General features: G+C 41.0%; 1 protein-coding gene across 2 annotated transcripts in view; it reads right to left on the minus strand.

Annotated features, from left to right (window-relative positions):
* Positions 1-18,641: 18,641 nt before the first annotated feature.
* arl15a (ADP-ribosylation factor-like 15a) overlaps positions 18,642-22,007 on the minus strand; it is a 109,139-nt gene continuing 105,773 nt past the window's right edge. For both annotated transcript variants that reach the window (XM_034117813.1, XM_034117812.1), the window contains exon 5: positions 18,642-20,568. In XM_034117813.1, coding sequence (XP_033973704.1) covers positions 20,416-20,568 — 153 coding nt within the window. In that variant the 3' untranslated portion in view covers positions 18,642-20,415. The remainder of the gene's footprint in view (positions 20,569-22,007) is intronic.

A 22,007-nucleotide genomic window follows, 5' to 3' on the forward strand; every position in this document is an offset into this window, starting at 1 on the left:
TGCCATTCCCTTTGAAATCCCCTCGGAGAGAAGCAGCGGGGAAAAAACGCTCTTGGCACAACTTTGTATCATAAAAGTTGAAAGCATTCCGCCCGTCTTGGGCCATAAGCACCGTAATGTAGGCTATGTGAGATGAGAGCGGCGCGGTGGCATTGTTCAAACCATCAGGACTCGCAACCGTCAGCGAAACAAACATCGGCCTGAAGTAAACCCAATAGGCTACTACATTAATGGTTTGATAGCCATACAAACAAGTTGAGTTTAATCATGAGTTCAGTATCATCACACGTTAAGGGGTTTATGTGAATCACCCAACAATTGCATTATACAGATAGTTTTGATCTATTTTACCCGGAGGTTTAGATATCACTATGGGTGTGACGCTCACATTGAACAATCTTAAACTGTGACATCTTATTCCAAAATCAAAGTTATATTGGATCATCCACAGTGAAGTCCTTGCTATGAGAAGTTTTAGATACAAATAATAATATTTCAATTGAAAACTTCCACTAGTAGTAGTAGTTTCACGTGCGCAACGTCAAACAGAAAGGGCTACATGAATCCAGACGCTCAGGAGGATGACTGACATGAGACTCATTTGAGAGTATAATCAAATCCCAATACAATCAGATTACAGATTAAGGTTTCAACCGTGATACACCAAATCAGTCGTGTAAAGTACCTTGGTATCTTTACTCAAGTAGCCTACCTACTGTACTTAAAGGTAGGGTAGGTAATTCACTTCAGAAACACTTTTTGTTATATTCCATGGAATGCTCTGAGAGGTGGGGTAGGTAATGTTGGAGAAACCAGCTCAAGTGCGCTAGAATTTGAAAATACACAGCCGGAAAAAATCTGCCACTTCCTTACAGAGCCCCTCCTCCAACCCACACGAACGTGCACATGACCAATGAGGGCACAAGATAAATGTGTGCACAGATAGAAGGCTGACAGGCAGGTAGGCCATCCAGTTATTTTAGCTGGGCCGGCTAAAATGATTGGTCGTGCTTTTTACAGTATTACGGCTTCCACAGATGACATTTTTTTATGGATTTTTTGTCAAAGCACTTAAGATATTCATTGCTATCGGGATGTTAAGAGCATTCCATGGAATACAACAAAAAGTGTATCTCGAGCCGGTTTCTCAAACTTACCTACCCCACCTTTAACATCCCGATAGCAATGAATACATTAGCCGCGTTCACACCAAGTACTTTGCCGTATTTAGTGCCGGCACTCAGAGCCCCGGCACTTATACCCCAGGGCATTTAGTACAGATCGCGTTCATACCGGAGTACTTTTCCCTGAGGGAAGATTACGCAAATGAGCCGCTGACGTCACTTCGTCTTCTTCTGCTTTGGGTTTACTGGCAGGCAGCAAACAACTTCACGGCGTATACTGCCACCCGGAGTCCCCGGAGTTGGGGACTGGCTTTATTTTTACTCGGAAGGCTTCAGTAGAAGCTGCTGGGAGTCCCAGCAGCTTCTACTGAAGCCTTCCGAGTAAATCGCCAGAACGCCGACACCTCCTCATCTCCACCGCTCCCATGTTTTCTTTTGTGTTGCCATAAGTTAGTCTCTCTGCATTTGTGCGCTGGGCGAATGCTAATAATGCTAATGCGAGGATAATAAAATGGCGGCTCTACAAAACATTTCAGAGTTGTACGAGGCGTGGTTTGCAATTCGCCCAGCCAACCAGAACTGGGGCACTTTTTTCCCCCAGGATAGTACCACCTCTCAGCAGGCACTAAAAATGGGGGTAAAAGTTCCCGAGATTAAGTGCTCTTTTTGATGTGAACGCGACATAAAGGGTACTAACGGAACTAAACGAGAAAAGTACGGTGAAAAGTACTCCGGTGTGAACGCGGCTAATACATGCTTTGACAATAAATACATTAAAAAAAAAATCATCTGTGGAAGCCGTGGCGCTGTAAAAAGCACGACCAATTATTAATAATTGGATGGCCTACCTGCCTGTCAGCCTTCCATCTCATGCACAAACTTATCTCGTGCCCTGATTGGTCATGTGCACGTTCGTGTGTGTTGGAGGAGGGGCCCTGTAAGGAAGTCTGAAGGAAGGGGCAGATTTATTTCGGCTGCGTACTTTCAAATTCTAGCGCACTCGAGCTGGTTTCTCCATTCTTATCTACCCTACCTTTAAGTACAATATTGTAATAGGCCTACTTGTACTTTACTTGAGTATTTGCAATTTCTTTTAGTACTTCTACTCCATTACAAATATTTTGTACCTTTAGTTAATTTGCAGATTTGGATTAAAGATGTTAAATATAATCAATACTTAAAGGTGGGGTATGTCATTTTGGAGAAACCAGCTTGAGTGCGCTAGAATTTGAAACTACGCAGCCGAAAAAAATCTGCCTCTTCCTTCAGACTTCCTTACAGAGCCCCTCCTCCAACACACACGAACGCGCACATGACCAATGAGGCCACGAGATAAGTTTGTGCACGAGATGGAAGGCTGACAGGCAGGTAGGCCATCCAGTTATTTTAGCCGGGCCGGCTAAAATGATTGGTCGTGCTTTTTACAGCGCTACCTTCCACAAATGAAATTTTTTAATGTATTTATTGTCAAAGCATTTAATATATTCATTGCTATCGGGATGTTAAGAGCATTCCATGGAATATAACAAAAAGTGTTTCTGAAATAAATTACATACCCCACCTTTAAATAAGACATTAGTTACTACCCTGCAGTATACAAAGTCATTAAAACTAGCTGCACCTTTACCAGCTTTGATAACACTTTAATGCATCAATTATTAAACATATATTATATATTATTCTGAAATGGACCAATCTGAATAATTAGAACCTTTAATTTTGGTACTTTAAGTATATTTTGATGCTAATACTTTTGTACTTTTACTTGAGTGAAAGAAACAAACAATGACATGACTTCAACTTTTAATCAAGTACAATATCTGAGTACTTCTCCCACCTCTGCACAACATGTACTTTCCCTCCTCCAGCTAAATTGTCAACGCCATAACTAAAACCTATATTGTCAATTTCAGAGTCCCATTGGTGTTTGTGGGGTCAAAGTTCAACTTTTTGCCACACTTGTTAGAATCAATGCCACTTTGGCTTTTAAATTGGAAAAAATTGATTCAGCTCTGGGTGTGAAAGCACTGTAACCTGAACAGTGACTTGGAATAGAGATTTAAAAATATAAAAATACAAGATTAAACTAAATCCCATTAACTTTCACTGAATGCAGGTGGAAATTGTAAGTATCCTGCAAGATAATCAACGTGTTGAACAGGACAGAAGAGGACAGCATGTTAGATATATTTACACAAGGCCCATAGATTGTCTATTTGCTGAGTGAAAACTACACTGTAGTGACACTGTAATGACACATAGAATAGAATAGGGAGGGATGAAACCCTCTTTAACGGGCCGTCTCCACGGCAGCGTTAAAAAATCTTGAAACGCTTCTGCCCATTCACTTTGAATGGGGTGACGTCACTTTTTTTCGCTTTCGCCGAAATGCATTGTGGGCAGGCGAGCGGAGATTCTCAGGATTTTCAAGATCCAAAGTTGAACAATGTTCAACTTTTGAAGCTGAGGAGGAAGCGTCAGCCAATCAAATCCCGTGTACGCAAATCTGACAGTTCAAGCTCTAGCCAATCAAACGGCGTGTATGCTGGGAGCAGTGGCGGCCGGTGGTCTTTTTTTTTGGTGGGGCTCTTGACGTACCGTAAGTGACCTACCCGGGGGGTCCGGGGGGTTTCCCCCCGGAAATTGTTTTCGAGAAATGACCCCTTAAATGATGACTTCTGGTGATGTTAGAGGGGGGGGGAAAGGAGAAATCGAGGCTTAAAAATATGAGAAGACTGATCAATACCTCCATAATCTTCAGTGTGGAAAATATTATTTATCAACCTCAACATCTACTACTTTACCAGGAATTTGTGTTCTCAGAACTGGTCTGTTTTTTTCTTTCTTAAAACTGTTCATGTTTTATGAACCAACACCTTCACCAAGTAGCTTTACAGTGAACTGCATGTGAGATATAAAATTAATAGCATCTTTTCAGTAGCATTAATTATAAATATTTAAGTGGTTCAATACAAGTCACTACAGCATTTCAAACTGAACTGTGAATAAATGCAATTTAAAAAAAATAACCACAGCACAAAATGTCATAAATTGTGTTTTTTTCTTTGTTTCTCTGAGGATTATTTACAAACAGGCTTATTTACATATAGCAATAACTCAGAAATGAAAAAGCTACATCGTCTAACACGAACAACCAGTTAGCATAATGATAATATATGTGTTATGTACAATGTAACTGGCAAGGCTAGAGCAAGAAAGAACATAAAGTTTGCAAAAGGTTTAAATAACTTCAAGTATCTGTCTTCAGATTACGTGGAGGTTTTAGTCCGATGGGAAGCAGATTTTAAGCGACACCGAAGATAAACCAAAAATGTGGTGGAGCTGCAAACCGTGTAGTGTTGCTGGGACAGAACAGGAGCTATAACCGTTGGAAAATACATCACAGACAATGCAACAAACGTGGAGACAGAACAATCACTTCTGTGATAAATGCCCACTTATTAATAAACTTCTAACAACCATGGGAAACCTCCTCTCTACATATAAAGTGATATCCAAGCATGGGAAACAAAAGACAGCATTTACCTGTTTGCATCCAGCTAGCCAAGCCTTTCTTGTGTACCAGCTACTTGTGAAGCCTCGTGTATAAATGTTGTCTTTTTCACGAGATTGCTGCGATATATTCAAATCGGGTTGGTCCGGTGCAAGGTCTTTAAGCAACAATTTATCTGCCAAACTTCTCCTTTCGAAAGGATTGGAGATTAGCTCTTGAACAGAATTAGCCGGGGACCGAGGTCCGGAGACTCCACCTGCACACGAAGCCATCCTCATCAACTACTGCGTCAACCGGATACGAGTCACTGTCCAAACTACTCACAGACTGCACTGGGCGCTGACATTGGCGCCTGGTGACCGTCATCTTTGACGACGCTGATTGGCTGAAATTATATTTTCGCGGCATAGTTTACACGTTACAGATAGCAACAGTCAGCTGCTAGTGGCTGATGCTGCACTGGTTGAAGGCTCCTCTCTTAGCGCCCAGACGAGAGAAGGTGCATGGGCAAGGCCAGGCAGGAAACATGTGACTTATCAGTAACTTTAGACATCGTAACACAATTTTAAACGAGATTTTATTGTAGATTATACATTTTACTGATACCAATTATATAATATTTACCTTGTTCATTAAAAATAAAAATAAAAACATATATTTTTTTTTAAACATATTTTTTTTTTTTAATTTTAATTTTAATTATTATTATTTTTATTTTTTTTCAATATGGGAAGAGGTGGGGCGGCGCCCCTAGCGCCCCTATGGACCGGCCGCCACTGGCTGGGAGAGACATACCGCAGATCATTTCCTCATATTCCAAAACATGGAGGAGAAATTAGCGGTAGCGAATCAATCACCCGGTGCTTTATGACCAGACCTACCGGGATATAAACCGGAGGAGCCAGGCATGGAGGGAGGTGGCAGAGACAGTGGTATGTTTTCGCCTGTTTTGGGGAGTTTATATCCAGTTTACTTCGGGCTTTTTGGCTTCGTATGTCGCGGGCGGGAGATTCATGTGATTGGTTGATCGCAAAAAAATCCCCAAGCTTCAGATACGCCCACCTCCAAGATTTTTTTAACGCTGCCGTGGAGACGGCCCGTAATGGTCACACATGCAGAGCACACAGCACACACAGTGAAATTTGGCCTCTGCTTTTAACCCATCCTAGTACAAGGAGTCTAGTACTAGGAGCAGTGGGCAGCTATTGTACAGCGCCCGGGGAGCAATGGGAGTGGGGGGGAAGGGGGGTGTCCGGTGCCTTGCTCAAGGGCACCACGGCAGGGCAGGAGGTGAACTGGGACCTCTCCAAGTAGAAGTCCACACTCCATATTTAGGTCTGGTCGGGGACTTGAACCAGCGACCCTACGGCTCCCAGTCCAAGCCCCTACCGACTGAGCCACTGCCACATGCTCCTCATACTAATGTTTAATGGTGTTTTGAGTCACTAACAGTGTCATAGTTTATTTATGTTTTGTTAAGTAATAATTGGCCCCGCCAGTTGATATAATAAAAGCAGTGTGTATGCTGGAGCAAACCACAATCTGTGTTACACTTCATTCATCATCATACATCATGCAGTTACATGTTATAGTGCTGACAGGAAAATGTGGCTCACAGACGCTAAAGGTTTAAAAAGTATTCTCTTAAATGAAAAGAGTAAAAAACAGACATTGAGCAAAGGAATTCCAGTAAGACCTCTGTGTTTACAAATGGTTTTTTCAATTGGGGAAGAAGTTTTAATCTGCCATGAGTTGTTGTTTCAGTGCTAAAGAGAGTTCAGCCTCCAGTCATTAAATAAAATACTCTGTTGGAAAGCGCACAGAACATCATCGAGCCGTGCGTCCTGCTTTGACTCAGCAGCTGGACACAAGACCTGATGTGAACGTTTTAGTCTGAACGTATGGCTCTCAACAACACACACACCTTCACACACGCACACCGTGGCCCACCATGACCTGACCACTGCTGTCTGAGGCCACTCACACTGAACTCTCCAACCCAGCCATGAGGCACGCAACCCTGCTCGTCTGCAGCCAAATACTTGCTCCCTGTGTGTGTGTGTGTGTGTGTGTGTGTGTGTGTGTTTTCAGCACACAGTGGGACCCGCTTGTTTTGAAGGGCACAGTCTCAGATTGATGATGACTTCTAGTTATCCAAACAAAAGCTCATAGCAAGCAATGCTGAAAATAACCTGTTTACCTAAAGTGTACTGTTTATTATTCTTGCATCATTTATTACCCTCCGTACAGTGAGACAACAACAACAGTTAAGCAATGATATGTTATCAGATTTCATGTAAGGGTTTTATTATAAACCCTTACATTTTTTATATTCGTGTACTGAAGTTTCCTAAAAGTAATATCTCAGAAGGTTCTCTGAATTCATTCAATATGATGAGTTAAAGTACACATTTTCTTACTATCACGTGTTTTGCCACACTGTTAGCATCATGGTACCCTCTTACCTGAATATCTGTGTACCAGGCCTTCACCAGCAACACATCAAAGGACCAATTTATGGCTTTTTGGATGATTTTCAATGTGATGATGATGCTAATTTATATAGATAAGCCAAAGACAGACACTACTGTCTGATTATTTTAGGCCTAAGCAGTTTCTAAATAGATTTGACCAGAAACAAGACATTTCATATCGAAAAGTGCCAAACATTAAAGGGATTATCCTCAATAATAGGGACATCGTTTTTTAAAGAGATACGTTTTTTCTTTTCAAATAGTCTTTTGATGAAACAGCAAACATAATGTATGAACCTCTGCTGTGTTGGAGTGATGGTAGAAATATTAGAGGCATATTTCTCAAGTCCTTGGTAAAAATAACAAAATAATCTTCAAAGCTAAAAGTGAAATTAACATTTTATTAATATTAATATTTTTCTTGTGGCTCAAAAACCAATAAAAGACTAAAACCAACCATGTGTCAGTCCGTCTTTAGCGATTCCTGGTGTTGCTGTTTGTTTCTCATCATCAGTTATTCCTACTCAATACATACATCTTTAAGAAGTGGGTCACTGATGTACATTTCAGTTTTAAGAAAAATATCAGGAAACAGCACTGTAGTGTTTTTTTTTTATCAAATCAAATCAAGTTTTATTTATAAAGCACATTTATAAATGATTTTTGGTCGAGCCAAAGTGCTGTACAAACAATAAAAATACCCTACAGTAAAGACATTTTACAGCTAATACAACAGCACAGTTTGTTCAGAATATCAGTAAGAGAAAAATATTTATAAAATATTACTTAAAGGTGGGGTAGGTAAGTTTGAGAAACCGGCTCGAGATACACTTTTTGTTATATTCCATGGAATGCTCTTAACATCCCGATAGCAATGAATATCTGAAGTGCTTTGACAAAGAATCCATAAAAAAATGTCATCTATGGAAGCCGTAGTACTGTAAAAAGCACGACCAATCATTTTAGCCGGCCCGGCTAAAATAACTGGATGGCCTACCTGCCTGTCAGCCTTCCATCTGTGCACAAACTTATCTCGTGCCCTCATTGGTCATGTGCGCGTTTGTGTGTGTTGGAGGAGGGGCTCTGTAAGGAAGTGGCAGATTTTCTCCGGTTGTGTATTTTCAAATTCTAGCGCACTCGAGCTGGTTGCTCCAAAATTACCTACCCCACCTTTAACAGGAGTAAAAAGTGCATTTGTTTGGGATTATTTTCAGCTGCGGATGAATACACATTTGGTGCTCTAGTGAGTATGTACTGCAGCAGGAAAGTGAATGTGGATTTAAAATAAACAACAGTGTTTGCTTTGGTCATTGTAATGAAGGAACATGCACCAGTGTTGCTCATCTGAAATCTTTTTGGGACAACATCGTCTACAGCATTGAGGTTTATGATGTATTCAGCGTTGGCAACTTGAAACGAAACTTGTTGGTTGCATCAGGTCTTCTCATGAACTTTATCGACCGAGAGAGAAATATGAATTACCACCAGACTTATCCTTAAAAGCAGATGTAGTCCTACAGATTTAAGGTTCCAGCCATGTCTCACTAAACTCTGGCAGAAAGTATTTGAGGCATGCTGCTGGATTTCAGCGTGGCTCTCTTCAAAGGAACACTGTTAGAAGGCGCAACGTCCCCCTCTGCTTCTCAGGTCTCAGGCAGAAGAAAGGTTGGGGTTAGGAAGGCCCTCTCCTGGGACTGAAGGCATCCACAGCAAAACACACCCATGTTCCGCTAGTTATCAATCGCTGGATTCATCTTTTTTGTTTTCCCATTCACACTGCTATCAGGTTGGACGTGACACCCCATCCACCCATAGGTCAGGATAACCCCCACCACACACACACACACACACACACACACACACACACACACACACACACACACACACACACACACACACACACACACACACACACACACACACACACACACACACACACACACACACACACACACACACACACACACACACACACACACACACACACACACACACACACACACACACACACACACACACACACCATAGAGATGTCCTCCTGAAAGAGATCAAAGATGCTATTGGTCAGCAGAGAAGACAAAAGGGTTAGCCGTGGTGGAGCGCTCAGTTAGCGTGCTGATCCCTGGATGTCTATTTTAGCAGCCCTCTGACGTTTGAGATGAATTCCACTGCTGAATGTTAACATCTTGTTAATGGCTGGAACAGACCAGGGGAAATGTCTCCTCCACAGCCCTCGACAGACAGGTTAAATGTAGTTTTCTCTGGCATAAATCACTTTAAAGCAGAATTCTTAGTGTGATTTCTGCCTCACATGTCTTTGTGGAGGCCTTTGGGTCGATTAGGAATTGAACTTATGTCCACACTAATCTCCTTGTTGCCAAATTATAGGCAAGTTTTCCAAAGATGCCTGGAAAAGTAATTCATTTTGCCAGTGTTTGAAGTTGTCTGGCACATGGCGGGTGACGATGAATTGTCCCCCAAAGAGTTAATTGATGGAGAGGAGAAAACCTTCAGGGAGGGAAAAGTTCAGTTTTTTACCTCCCTGTCCTGTTTGAAGGAGATGTGAGTTGGCAGTGCAGGAGAGGCTTGAAGATTAATGTTGCAAAAGGGGGCTCTGACAGCCTCTCCGCTGGTTGCGGTTCTCTTGGGTGGCCCGATTGGTCTTGGATGTCACATTTGCTACTTAATCTTGTGTATGTGAACCACGCAGATTCAGAGGGGTGAGGGGGGATGGGGATGGGGGGGCTGTCCGCAGAGCAGCAACACGAGAGACAGAACTTTCTGAAACGAGAAAAAACAACAAAAGTATTACATTCATTTTGGAATTTTGAATGTTTGTTGTGTACGTTTTTTTCACATTCTTAACACATTTGAGTTTGTTATTGACTGTTTCAAGTATGAATCCATTATATGAGTTATCAAAATAACCTGCGAATATTTATGTAACTAAATTATTCCAAGAAAACGTTTGAATCTACTAAAACAAATCATCGAATCAACACATATTCAGATGCATAAAAGAAAAATACTCCTCAGGTAAATGTATGTTAGCATAATTAGCAACATGTACTTAAACTACTCATAATGTATTATAATGCCCCCTTGGGTTCATAAGAATTATTATGTATGATATTAGTGTATAAATATTACTGATACATTGCAATATTCTACTGTAGTTAGTGTAGGTGGAGCTAATTTACAGTTATTTTATTTATTTTAGTTACAGTACATTCAATAGTATTTTTATCCAATTGTATTGCAATATTAGGGTATTGTTGAGTAAATAGGTAAAAACAAATGCGCAAGACATCCAGAATATCTTTTGATGTGCAACAGTTGGGATAAGGTCATTAAGTATCAGTGTATAAAATATACTTTCTATAACTTCTGTATCTGGAGACATAATCTAAATGCGTTGGTGTCAGACAGCGTGGGATGAGATGATTTCTCTCAACCTTAAGGGGAAATTAAAGGCCCTTAACTCTTGTTTTCTCACTCAACAAGTGGGCAGGATTAAGATGGTAACCGGTAACATAAATGCCAGAAATTTAGATTTAGCAATAAATGTAATTCTGATGACATTTGGTGGCCAATGTTTATCAGATCTGATGAAACCCCACACAGTACTGATGATGCAGATTATTGAGGCTGATAAACACTTAATAAAAGGTACCTGAATATATTTTATTAACTTTGATTGGTGCATATGTACAGATTAATAGTTGTAATTTAAGATGATATTTAAGAATTAAATAAATATTCGGAATTTTAGGACATCAAAATGTATTCTGAACATATTTCTATGGGATTGGATTGAAGATTTTGGTAAAATAACACATTGAAAACCAACAAAGTGTATTTTTAGGCTTACATTAAACATTTACACAACATATTGCATTCTTCCAAGTTTCTCCTATTGGCTAATCACATACAGTAAGAGGATGTTTTGGCTCAGAAGGAGCACCATGTGAGACCAGAACACGGGACTGGAGACCATTCATATCTCTGAAATTGACCAAAAAACATTTAATAACCAAACGTGGAGAGTGTTCATTTTTATAAATGTGCTTTTTAGTGTGGGGTTTATTCTGCTCTTTGCATTGAGTTAAAATAAATGTTTCAGATTCATGAAATGTCTTATATCCTCAACCCTAACAAAAAGCAGCTATTCGAGATTTTTTGCACATTTACTCATTAAGAGTAGGCAGGGCCAGGTTTGCCAACATTAAATGTTGAGCACACTGCGTTACACGGTGACTGTAAACGTATAGAAAGACTCTAGCTGCCAATTGCAGCTGACCCCTCTAAGCCAATCTAAACTGGTCTCTGACTTGACCTTTCTGACATTTAACCCTAATCCTCAACACCTTAAACACTATTTCTGGCTTCAGCTCTAAGCTTATTCCCACTATCTAACCTGAGTGTGTGCTTTCAGCCTGCAGCGCTGAATCATCTCAGCCCCACGCTGAGCAGCTTCTCCTCTTTCTGCTGTTCACTCGGATGTTATTGGTGACCGACTTCCTGCCTGAGTCAGAGGGCGTTTCGTCATCGCTGTTAGGGCCACAATACATTTGGACTCAACCAAATATGGCACCCGGCAGTGATCATTTGCTCTCTGCCAAAACTTTGGTAAAACACAGGTGTTCTCTCTCTACGCAGCCACCGTGTTTACTAGATTGTTCCTGTGAAAGACTCACTTTTTCTCCTTTTTTTCTCTTTCACACGGAACGTTTGTATTTTGAGAGCTGCAAGCTGCCCACATAGTGTCGTCACTGGAGCTGCTCTCTCTGTTTGGATTCAATGAGCTAATCCACCTACGGTGTTTGGCTCCACGCCACGCAGCACACCAAAACACCTAACCATCTATAAAACGGCCACATTTATAGACAACAATTAAATATTAACTACATAATAGCGACTCAATAATTACCTGTGGCTTCTTACAAAGGATTGGTACGGGAGTTAACAGAAGGCGTAGGATAACTTTGATTAAAGAAGGTGAATCAGTCAATTTATCCACTTTTGTGAGAATACTTGGGGCACAACTCTGGTTTAATTTGAGCTCATGTCTGAAACAAGTTATTTGTGTTGATATTTGAAGCACTTCAGGAAAGCCTGGGCACCTTCTCGGGAGCAGCCAAACCACAGCTGTACTCTGCACATGTGGATCTGACTCTCCCGTAGAGAGGCAGTGCCTGACAGAGCCCTCCAATTTGTTTTTCCCTGTTTTTCTGAGCCGTGACAGTCAAATTCTACCAAGTCCACAAACAGGATGGTCAGAGCGTCACGCCTGTCCGTCTTCAAAGAGTTATGACAAGAGAGCATCACCAGTAAAAAAGTGAAAAGTCTGATAGCCATCAGTGGGATGGGGATTCTAGTAAACGGAGCGCTGAGTCTAGACCACTCGAGACGGGCATGTTAAGGTCACGCTCATAAAAGTCCCCTAGACACGGTGCTCACGAGGGCCTGGAGGGGACGGGGCAGGAATCACCTGCACAGATGGGGCAGGGGCCGCTGCACCGCGAGCTGCTACTGGAAGCCCCTCACCAGCCTGAGAGAGCAACAGGTTTATATGTGGCACGTCGTGAATCAGGCTCAGCGTCATATAACTCAGTAGACTACACTGGGCCGAGTGTGGTAGGTATGCAGGGCAGTTATCTTCAAAACATGGACTGCAACGTGACGATGGTGTCATCATACAAGGGGATTTAAAACAGAGTAGGAGGGAAATAAATCTGTAACTGGATTTGAACATCTTAAAAAGAAGATTTTTAAATAGCCTTCTTCTTAAAAATACAACAGATCCTTTAGTGGCCACCACTAATTGACCTCTTGGAGGAATGCAACGCCTTCTCCTTGACTGACATTTGCTTTTAGCGGCTCCTGTGGGATGGGGCGGTGGGCCGGTGGAAGGCGATAGCGGGGGAGATCCTCTGGAGATAAACCGCCGTGCCCCCTGTCCCTCAGACAACAAAGAAAGTGAGTGATGTTTGTCTGAAAACCAAGAGCCGCGATCCCCCTTGTTTTGATGTGAGGGCCACCTGGGATGCGGGTCTCCATCAGCACTCAGGCCGAGGAGAGAGGAAGAGAAACAGGACTCACACAGATCTCGTCCCCAGGACAAACAATGTGAGTGACAAGCCTGCTGGAATCCCACGGAAGTCACCCAACAGACGTGGCATTCAAACACACAGAAAAAACAAGAGGCGTTTTAGGTGGCCACAAAGGAGCGGAGGAGAATTGCACAGCATGGTTTCCTACATTTTTCCAGGGCAAAAGTTTAAGTCCTTCAAAATCCAAACCTTTAAGGATACCTACGAGGATCTTATAAATGTTATCTCATTTTCAATTCACAAAAAGTTACTTACGTTTTTCGATTTAATGCCAGTTTATACCACCACAATTCAAAGGACTAATATGAACTCTGGCTATGTAGTACACAGATATAGTAACTAGATGCCATTTGATGTAATAAACTACCAAACAGCAAATTAAGTAGTTTTTTACTTAAACGCTACAACATAAAATGCAGTGGTATAAAGTAACTCAGTACATTTACTCAAGTACTGTACTTTTTGAGGAACTTGCACTTTACTTGAGTATTTCTATTATTTGCTACATATATACTTTATGTACTTTGTAAATCATGTAATTTTAACCCACTACATGTATTCAATACCTTTAGTTACTTCACAGACTTAAATTAATATTGTAAAATATAATCAAATCAGACTTTAGTTCCACCTGGAGTAAATCCACAAGCTACCCTGTAGTATACAAAGTCATTCAAACTAGCTGCACCTTTTCCAGCTTTGATACAAACTTAAACTTAAATGCAGCAATAATTATACTCAAAACATATCATATATATTATTCTGCATAATGAGCACTTTTACTTTTGGTGCTTTTAGTATATTTTGATGCTAATACTTTTGTAATTTTGCGCGAGTAACATTTTGAATGCAGGACTTTTGTAACAGAGTATTCCTACACTATAGCACTTTTACTTTTAATCAAGTACAAGATCTGAGTACTTTTTCCACCTCTGATCAAATGTCACAGATAGAGTAATGCACCATTTAATGTAATCCAATAATATAACACTTATGTACTTTCAGTTGAGTAACATTTAAATGCAAGACTTTGACTTGTAATGGGGAATTTTATGTTGAGGTTTCCTACTTTTTCTTCAACCACTGCTTGGAGGTAGAAACATTCACTCGGTTTAGAACGTTTTTTGTAGAAGTCAGAGTGCAGCATTTTTATTTTTTACACCGGTGATCACCTGCGTTAAAGTTGAATAAATAGTGTTACAAGTTTTTATTGCTCAGATGTACAGTAGTACCAGAAAAAGAAATTGGCCTCAGTGAAACTTCCCATTGATTAAGATTTACCTGCTGGGGTTCAGTTATAGGGAGTTTTTCTTAAATCCACTGAGACCTGGTTAATAAATCTGAGGCGGTGAATAAAGTTTGGGAAGGCAGAGATCACAAGTTTCTGCAGCCCAAATCTGATCCAGAAATAGAAACATTTGGGAGGGTTTTAACATTCTTATGTCAAGACAAATCTAACGTTAAGTGATGATGAGAGCGTCTGAGCTACCATCCCAGACATGAGTGAATAAAGCTTTCCTTGTCCAAATAGGATTGATTGGAAAGAAATGACTGTGGCAGATGTCCAATATCCTCCATTCCCACTTCTGATTAAATTACAGACTAATTTAATTTACTAGTGATCTTTACATGAGATATAATGACCTGAAAAAGTATGCAGGGCAAGTGTCAGACAATGTGTGGATCCTATAGTATAATGAATGTGGCATGTTGCCTCAAAGTGCACTCACTCACTGCTTGGCATGGTGTAACTCGTTAAGATTCTATCAGGTTGAGCCGCTCATTAGTTTTACAACTCAACCAAAACCTGCCGGATCACATGCCCGACAGGAGGGATCCTCTGCAGGGACGTCAGAGCTGAAGAATCTCCTGCTGCACATCTGAAAACACAGAGCCGGTGAAAACAAAAAAACACCTGTGAGTGGTTGGCAAATCAAAGAATATCTTTACTAACAACACTGTTAACAACGCAATATTTAAAATGAATGTAAAGCAAAGAGTGAGACAGTTTTGCTTGCTTTAAGTGAGGAAAACAAGTGAATATCAGGCAAAGGTTTGAATATCATTTACATGTATTTCATTAGAGTTGATTGAGTTTTATGAGTGTTTTAAAAACGAATATTTCTACCCCTTAACAGTGGTGAAAGAAAAAGTAGGAATACCTCAACGTAAAATGTGTAAAGTAAAAGTCTTGCCTTTCAATGTTACTCAAGTTAAAATAAAAACGTTTTATATTATTGGATGAAATGTATGTATGCAACAATGTATGTGTTTTAAAAAATATTCAAATTTGAAACATCTGAATGTTGGCTTGAGCTGAAAGTCCATAACTGTTTTGCATCAACATAGTTTGGCCATTGAAATAACAGCTGTTCTTCCATCAATTAAAAATAAAATGACCACATGAGGTGAACACAAACCTCACATCTTGGGCTCAGACCTTCCGCACAAACAGAACTAGCAATTTGCAGATCAATTGGAGAAAATTAAAAGTATGTTGAGTGAGGCCAGTCAAATTGTCAAAAATGCTGCACATCTTGAGACTCTTATAAAATCATCATCTCAGATATCTGGAAATGATTATTTGGTCCAGGGAACATTTCCTCGCCAGCTTACATCATGTCGATGCATTTCCGTCATTTGTGTTTGTTTTTCAAAGGGGTGTGTGAGAGAGAGTCATGAGGACAGGAGTGTTGAAACGAAGAGGAAACACCTCTAATGAACCCAGGGGTCTCGGCTGATAACTGACGTACACACATGTAACCTAAATGAAAGCAGATCTTAGTGCTGTGTCACCGCTGGAGGAGGGGAGCCTTTTTTTTGTGTGTGTGTGGGAGAAGCCCCCTCGCTGTGAGGGTCCGGGAATGCGGGGTGTCCTGAGTGGAGCATCGGCTGTGGGAGGCAGAGCAGGGGTACGAGGCCCAGATGGATGTCAGGGCAACATCTGTTCCACCTCCTGGCAGCCCTTATCAGCAGAGACGCTGCCACACACACGGGACAGGAGAGGGGAGAAGACAGAAGACAGAGAGAAAGGGGCATTCTTCGCTGGGTTTAAGAAAACACGCATTCTGTTTATCTTGTAAACGAAAGTGAGGTTCCCCGTCGGGTCGCGCATTTGCATTTCACAAAGCTCACAGGGTTCATTTTGTTGTGTGTGACCACTATTGTTTATACTTCTGGTAGGTTGTGGTATTGTATGTGGCTCACTATTGCCCCTATAATGTATCTATCTATATATATATATATATCTATCTATCTATCTATACATATATCTATATCTATCAATAATCAACACCTTTACATGAATGACTCCCAACCAAAGGAGCCAATACAACATGAAAGTCGTTCCTATGACTCTTGTTTTCTGAATAATCTTCTTGTCAGTTTAAAAAGAATGCTATGACATCGACTGATTTGTATTCTGCACATTCAAACCCGCAGCGATGATTATTTAATACTAACACATCTGTACATCTATATTCAATTTGATCCTGTTGATGTTTTATTTCTGTTAAAGACATGTTTTGTTTTAAGCATGACACATGTTCTTTACCGTTTCAGGAGTCATGCTGAGGTGGTGCTGAAAAATATAAAAATATGAGGGTAATATTTTTTTAAAGCCCACATGGTTTCATTCAGTCTATTCCCCACACTGTAAGATCATGAATGTTGATATTCAGCCCATTTTCAGATGTAAACCCCTCCCGATAGAATATTTCCTGCGGTCTCACTGACTGTTCTCGGTGTAACCAGGTGCTTCATGCAAAGACATGATGTGAATGCATGGCTTTTTATGTCAGATAATCAAAACACAAATGCTCATTGTGGTAAGTTACATTTGATTTTGGGAGGCATTCGGGTTCATTCATTCTCATTCTTTACATCCAGAATCTTAAAGCAGCCCTCTGGCATTTCTGCATGTTTCACCTTTTTTGTTACAAATCACACCTTCACTTTATAGGACTGCCAACAATTAGGCTTGCCATAGTTTGTCAGATTTCTCAAAGTGTTTTTCCTCCCCTCCAGGCACCCGTTAATTACCATTCATGTTACTGAATTATGTAAATGTGCTTGCAGAGACTTGAAGGTTTCTTGAGTAACTGTATCCATCACAGTAAACATGTGCCTGCGTTATCGTTGCTTGGTAAAGTACAGATTGATTAATGAAGTCTTTACTGTGTTACAACCCGACAATGATAATATAACTTTGCAGCTTATTTTCTGTAAGCCACACTGAGGGTCTGCTGCCAACAAAGGTTAGAAAACGAACAGCCAGACAGGAGAAATTCAACAGGAAGCACAGGTAAAGGTTCAGTGTGGGAGGAGAGGACCAGCTGCATCTTTTTCAGGGGAATAAAACTGAGCGTAGAGATTGAGGAGGAGTGGACAAGAGAGAAATACCCTGTCTCTCTTTCTCTCTCCCAGGAGGGCTGCTTCGCTGAGGTCCTGGCCTCTATCCTTCCCCTGGGCATCCTGCATGCCCATGCTGAGGGATGGCGGCTGTGGCGTGACCAAAGGGAAGCAGAGCGAGTGAGAGAGAGATGGAGAGAACCTGAGAGAGATAAAGAGGACTCAAAAAACAGAGAGAAAGTGAGAGCGACAGGAAGAGAGAGGGGGGAGCGAGCGCAGCAGCCCATGGTGGGTCTCAGGGCTGCAGCAGCCTCCAGAGCCGGTGTGCAGCAGACTGAAGAGAAGCACGTCTGCCCCAGAGGCAGAGACTGGAAAACAGGATCAAAGAGTCGCCAGGGCAACCTGCATGACACACATTGTATTAAAGCCACACGGTTAATTTGAAAGAGAGGGAAGGACGGCAAAAGGAGAAGAAAAGGGGAGGCAGAGGTAGCACAGAGTAGAGTATATTTATTAGGAACTCCTGTCTCACTCGGTTAACTTTCCACTCAAAACTTTCTTCAGCTGCTCCACTTTGACTGCTTTTTTTTTTTTTCAACTTTGGCTCGACCTTAGCTGGCTCTTCTGCATTTCCCCGATTATCTCCCAGTGTCTCACATTTCCACAGGTCACCTTAAATCATGAATCAGAGACATTGTAAAGAAAATGTTTCCAGAAACACAGGCGAATATTCAGCTCATCATACATACTGATGCATCAAGTACAAATGTTATATTGTACCAATATTTACTTAATACAGACATAAGGTTAAAAAACAACTTTCACCAACAGATACACTGCTAGAAACATGGGCTACACAGCGGAGTAATAACACAACATACTAAATAACATTTTAATACTGTTTAACAAACCCTGAACCTGCCAACCATACCCCTGTTGTGGGGTTACACATTACAAATAAATACACTAGGGCCTTAAATATGACACAGATGAGAAATATCTAACATATATATACTACTACAACATTTAAACAATCAAACATGGTCAATAAAAAACTAAGACAATATTGGAATTTTTAAAACTTTAATTGCCATTTGAGACAAAAAGCATGATTGAAAAAAAAATAAAACAGACTGCAGTGAATATTTTAAAAACCTAAGTGTGAAGAGATGATAAGCAAGGTCCGACGACAGATTCATTTTGCATTCAAGCGATCAAATGCACCGAACCATCCAGATTGTAGAAATCTACCGAGCAGATCTCACGTCAGGTACAAAAAGTGATTCAACCTCTAAAAACCTGGCAAAATACTGAACAAAACAACAACAGAAGCACAAAGCACATGTAGAGTAGGTGTGGACGTTACCGCAGCACATGTTGGGTACAGACACACACCTATGGCACAATGAATACGACTCATATTAAGGTGTGGAGTCCACACGAGGGCAGGGGGCTGAACATGGCATGTGGGGATAGAAACCCCACCGAGGCAAGCAGTAATGGGGACAGGGTGCGGAGCAGGGGTGGGGGGTGGTGTTGGTTGATATGGTTTGGGATGAGGCGGGGCGGGGGTCCGCGATAAACAGCAGACAGGGAGGGGTCTTCACAGACAGTTGGAAGGCATTAGGGTGTCGGACAGGGACTTGTCAGAGGCAGCTGTTGCTGTGGCTGATTGATAGAGTTTGTATTCCACCCTGATGGGGACTGGAGTCGCTACACAGTGTTGAGAGGCATGTCAAATCAAAAAGGAAAAAAAATACAGTTGAAGTGTAGAAAAATTAAAACAAATATGATATTTTCTGAACACTGAAATGACACTAAATCCATCACATTCTCTACCGTGTGGCTACGTCCAGCCAGGTTAATCATCGTGGTTGTTTTTTATTATTTGGTCTTTGATTCGGCATAATTTATAAGCGTGGTATGATGTATAAAAAATCTGAACGTAGCTCTACAAGGTTAACATACAGAGCAATAAAATATATCCTAAGTTGCACAATTATAAAAAGCATTCAGACTTGTTTCCGCTTTCTTATAATAGTCTCCATAAAGTAACCTATAGCACTTACTGAGTCACATGATTAGTAGTACTTGTGTATGGCTGCACAGCAATATGCTCGTTTGCATGTACATATTACTCCATGAGATACACAGACTACACTATTCAGATTAGATATTCAGAGACGGTGCAGCACACCAATATGTAACTACCGTACATAACACAAGGCTCCGGACTCACAATCACACGACGACAGTCGTTGTCACCGAGTCTAACAGAGAAGCACACTTGACAGCCATACAGCACTTCTCAGTGGAAAGAACATCAACAAGCCCACCTAAACATCCTGTAAAGTAATTACGGATGTTAAACATATCTACAGACAACCTGGGCTCCACTCTGTGAGTGACAGTGTGTGTGTGTGTGTGTGTGTGTGTGTGTGTAAGTGTGTCCTATGATGACTGAAGGAATGCCATGTGTCCCACATGCCATTGGTTAAATCACAATGGCACAGACAGTAGTAAACAAGATTTCCATTGCTGGCAAAGTCCAATGATTTTTCTTGACAAACCGCTTTACATTGCGTGGGTTTAATGGCAGCTCTCCTCTGTCAGGCTGTGGTGGCTGACTTGTGCGTACACACTCTTCCGATTTGAAAAGTGAGAGCACAGTGAAGGGAGGATAACATACGTAACACATTTCAAAGAGAGAGGCCAACATCTGCTGTATTTGACTGTGTGTGCATGTTATCTGTGCATGAGTGTGTGTACATGGGCACCAGCAGGATGTTTTGTTACTTTGTTGTTAGCCGCTAATGTCCATAGCATTAGCAACTTTAGCATCATATCCTTGCCGGCTCTATGTCTTTGTCCTCCAACAGGCTAATGAACTGACCGAAGCTTTCCTTCACTGCTTCCAGGTTGTCGGTGGAGCTTCCCTCCAGGACCCAGCGCTTCCCTCTGGCCAGCGGCTCCAGCTCAAAGTACTTCTTCACCTGTCGGCAGAAACACAGTGTGGTCAGTCAAAACATTCAGTAGGAACTAGAGATCCTGTTTGATCACAAGGGCATCATCTTTTCAATATAAAACATTCTTAATTCAAGTTTGAATACATTTTATTTAGATTTTTACATGAACAGATAAAACACTAGTCTCAAACCATGTATCATTAAAGACCTACAGTTTGCAGGTCTTGTAATGCAAACAGCACCGGGTCATTTCAATAATTAGAACCCCTCCACACATGTAGGAGAAAGTCCTGCTGATTTTTTTCACTCCATGGTAAAGCATTGTGATGATTTTAGACTATGCTCAGGTTACGATCAAGCTAAGCAAGAGAGAAGACCAGAATGATCATTTAGTCATTTTATTTGGACCACAGTGTAAGGAAAGCTCCGGTTCAAATGTTGCATTACAGTATTCAGAGGCCACACTCCTTGTCCTCTGAGGCCCAGAACATAAGAAAAGAAAAATGAAAGCGCCCTGTGTATCCTCACATCAATAGGCTTTCCCTGCACAGTGGTTTCTGCGTATGAAACACATTAGGACACAGCCACGAAACTGCCCAAACACAGCTTTGCATCCAGGGTGCAACCAAAGTTGACAAACAAATACAGTAACATTAATAACAAAAAAAATCGTATTCTCTGGGAAAAATGTGGCTTGGCTGTGCTTTTGGTAACAGTTGATTATAAAGTTCCTATGTTGGCTTTGGCTGCTCATAACAGTGGGGGTGTGGTGAGTTTGGGAGGGAGAACCAGAACCAGCTGCTACGTAAAAACAAATATCAACTGAGGGAAACAATGTCTTAGACCTCCACTCGAGGTACAGCAGGTTGTTAGGGTTTCTGACATTTCCAAGCGGAGAGTAATGGAAGCAATTTAGTTTGCCCGATGAGGACGAAGTTCAGCCATCTCCTCCTGTTTGTCTGATAGCCACGGACACATGTGTACTGTCGGCAGCGCTAGGAAAGAAATGAAAAGCTACGAATGTCACTGATGCAGTAAAACCACATTTCCCCACCATGTATACTCATGCAGTCAGATTCATGTTCAGATTGGCAGATTTGGTCAAAAGAAATGTGTCTCTCATAATGATAAAGTAACAGAAATAATCTATGTTTGGCCATCACAGTTTATGGATATACTTTGTATTCAAAACTCTTTCAAAATGTGACAGAAGTGGAAGGGCATTTTCTTTGCTTGTCAAAATATGAAAGCCTTGAAAATAATCAGTACATATACTATAAAGTATGATTTTTTTCTTTGTTTTTATATTTGTAATAATCTGGTTTTCAATAATTAAAGCTGACAGGCTAGAAAGGGAACATTCACCAGTAATACCAATATCATAAATACATCCAAATCCAGTATGACTTTTCTCACAATCTGTTTAGGTTTCAAATAGCAGTTCTGCAAATTTCAAACAAAGATTG

Source organism: Trematomus bernacchii, unplaced genomic scaffold (genome assembly GCF_902827165.1).
Source record: "Trematomus bernacchii unplaced genomic scaffold, fTreBer1.1, whole genome shotgun sequence".
NCBI classification, from domain to species: Eukaryota; Metazoa; Chordata; class Actinopteri; order Perciformes; family Nototheniidae; genus Trematomus; species Trematomus bernacchii.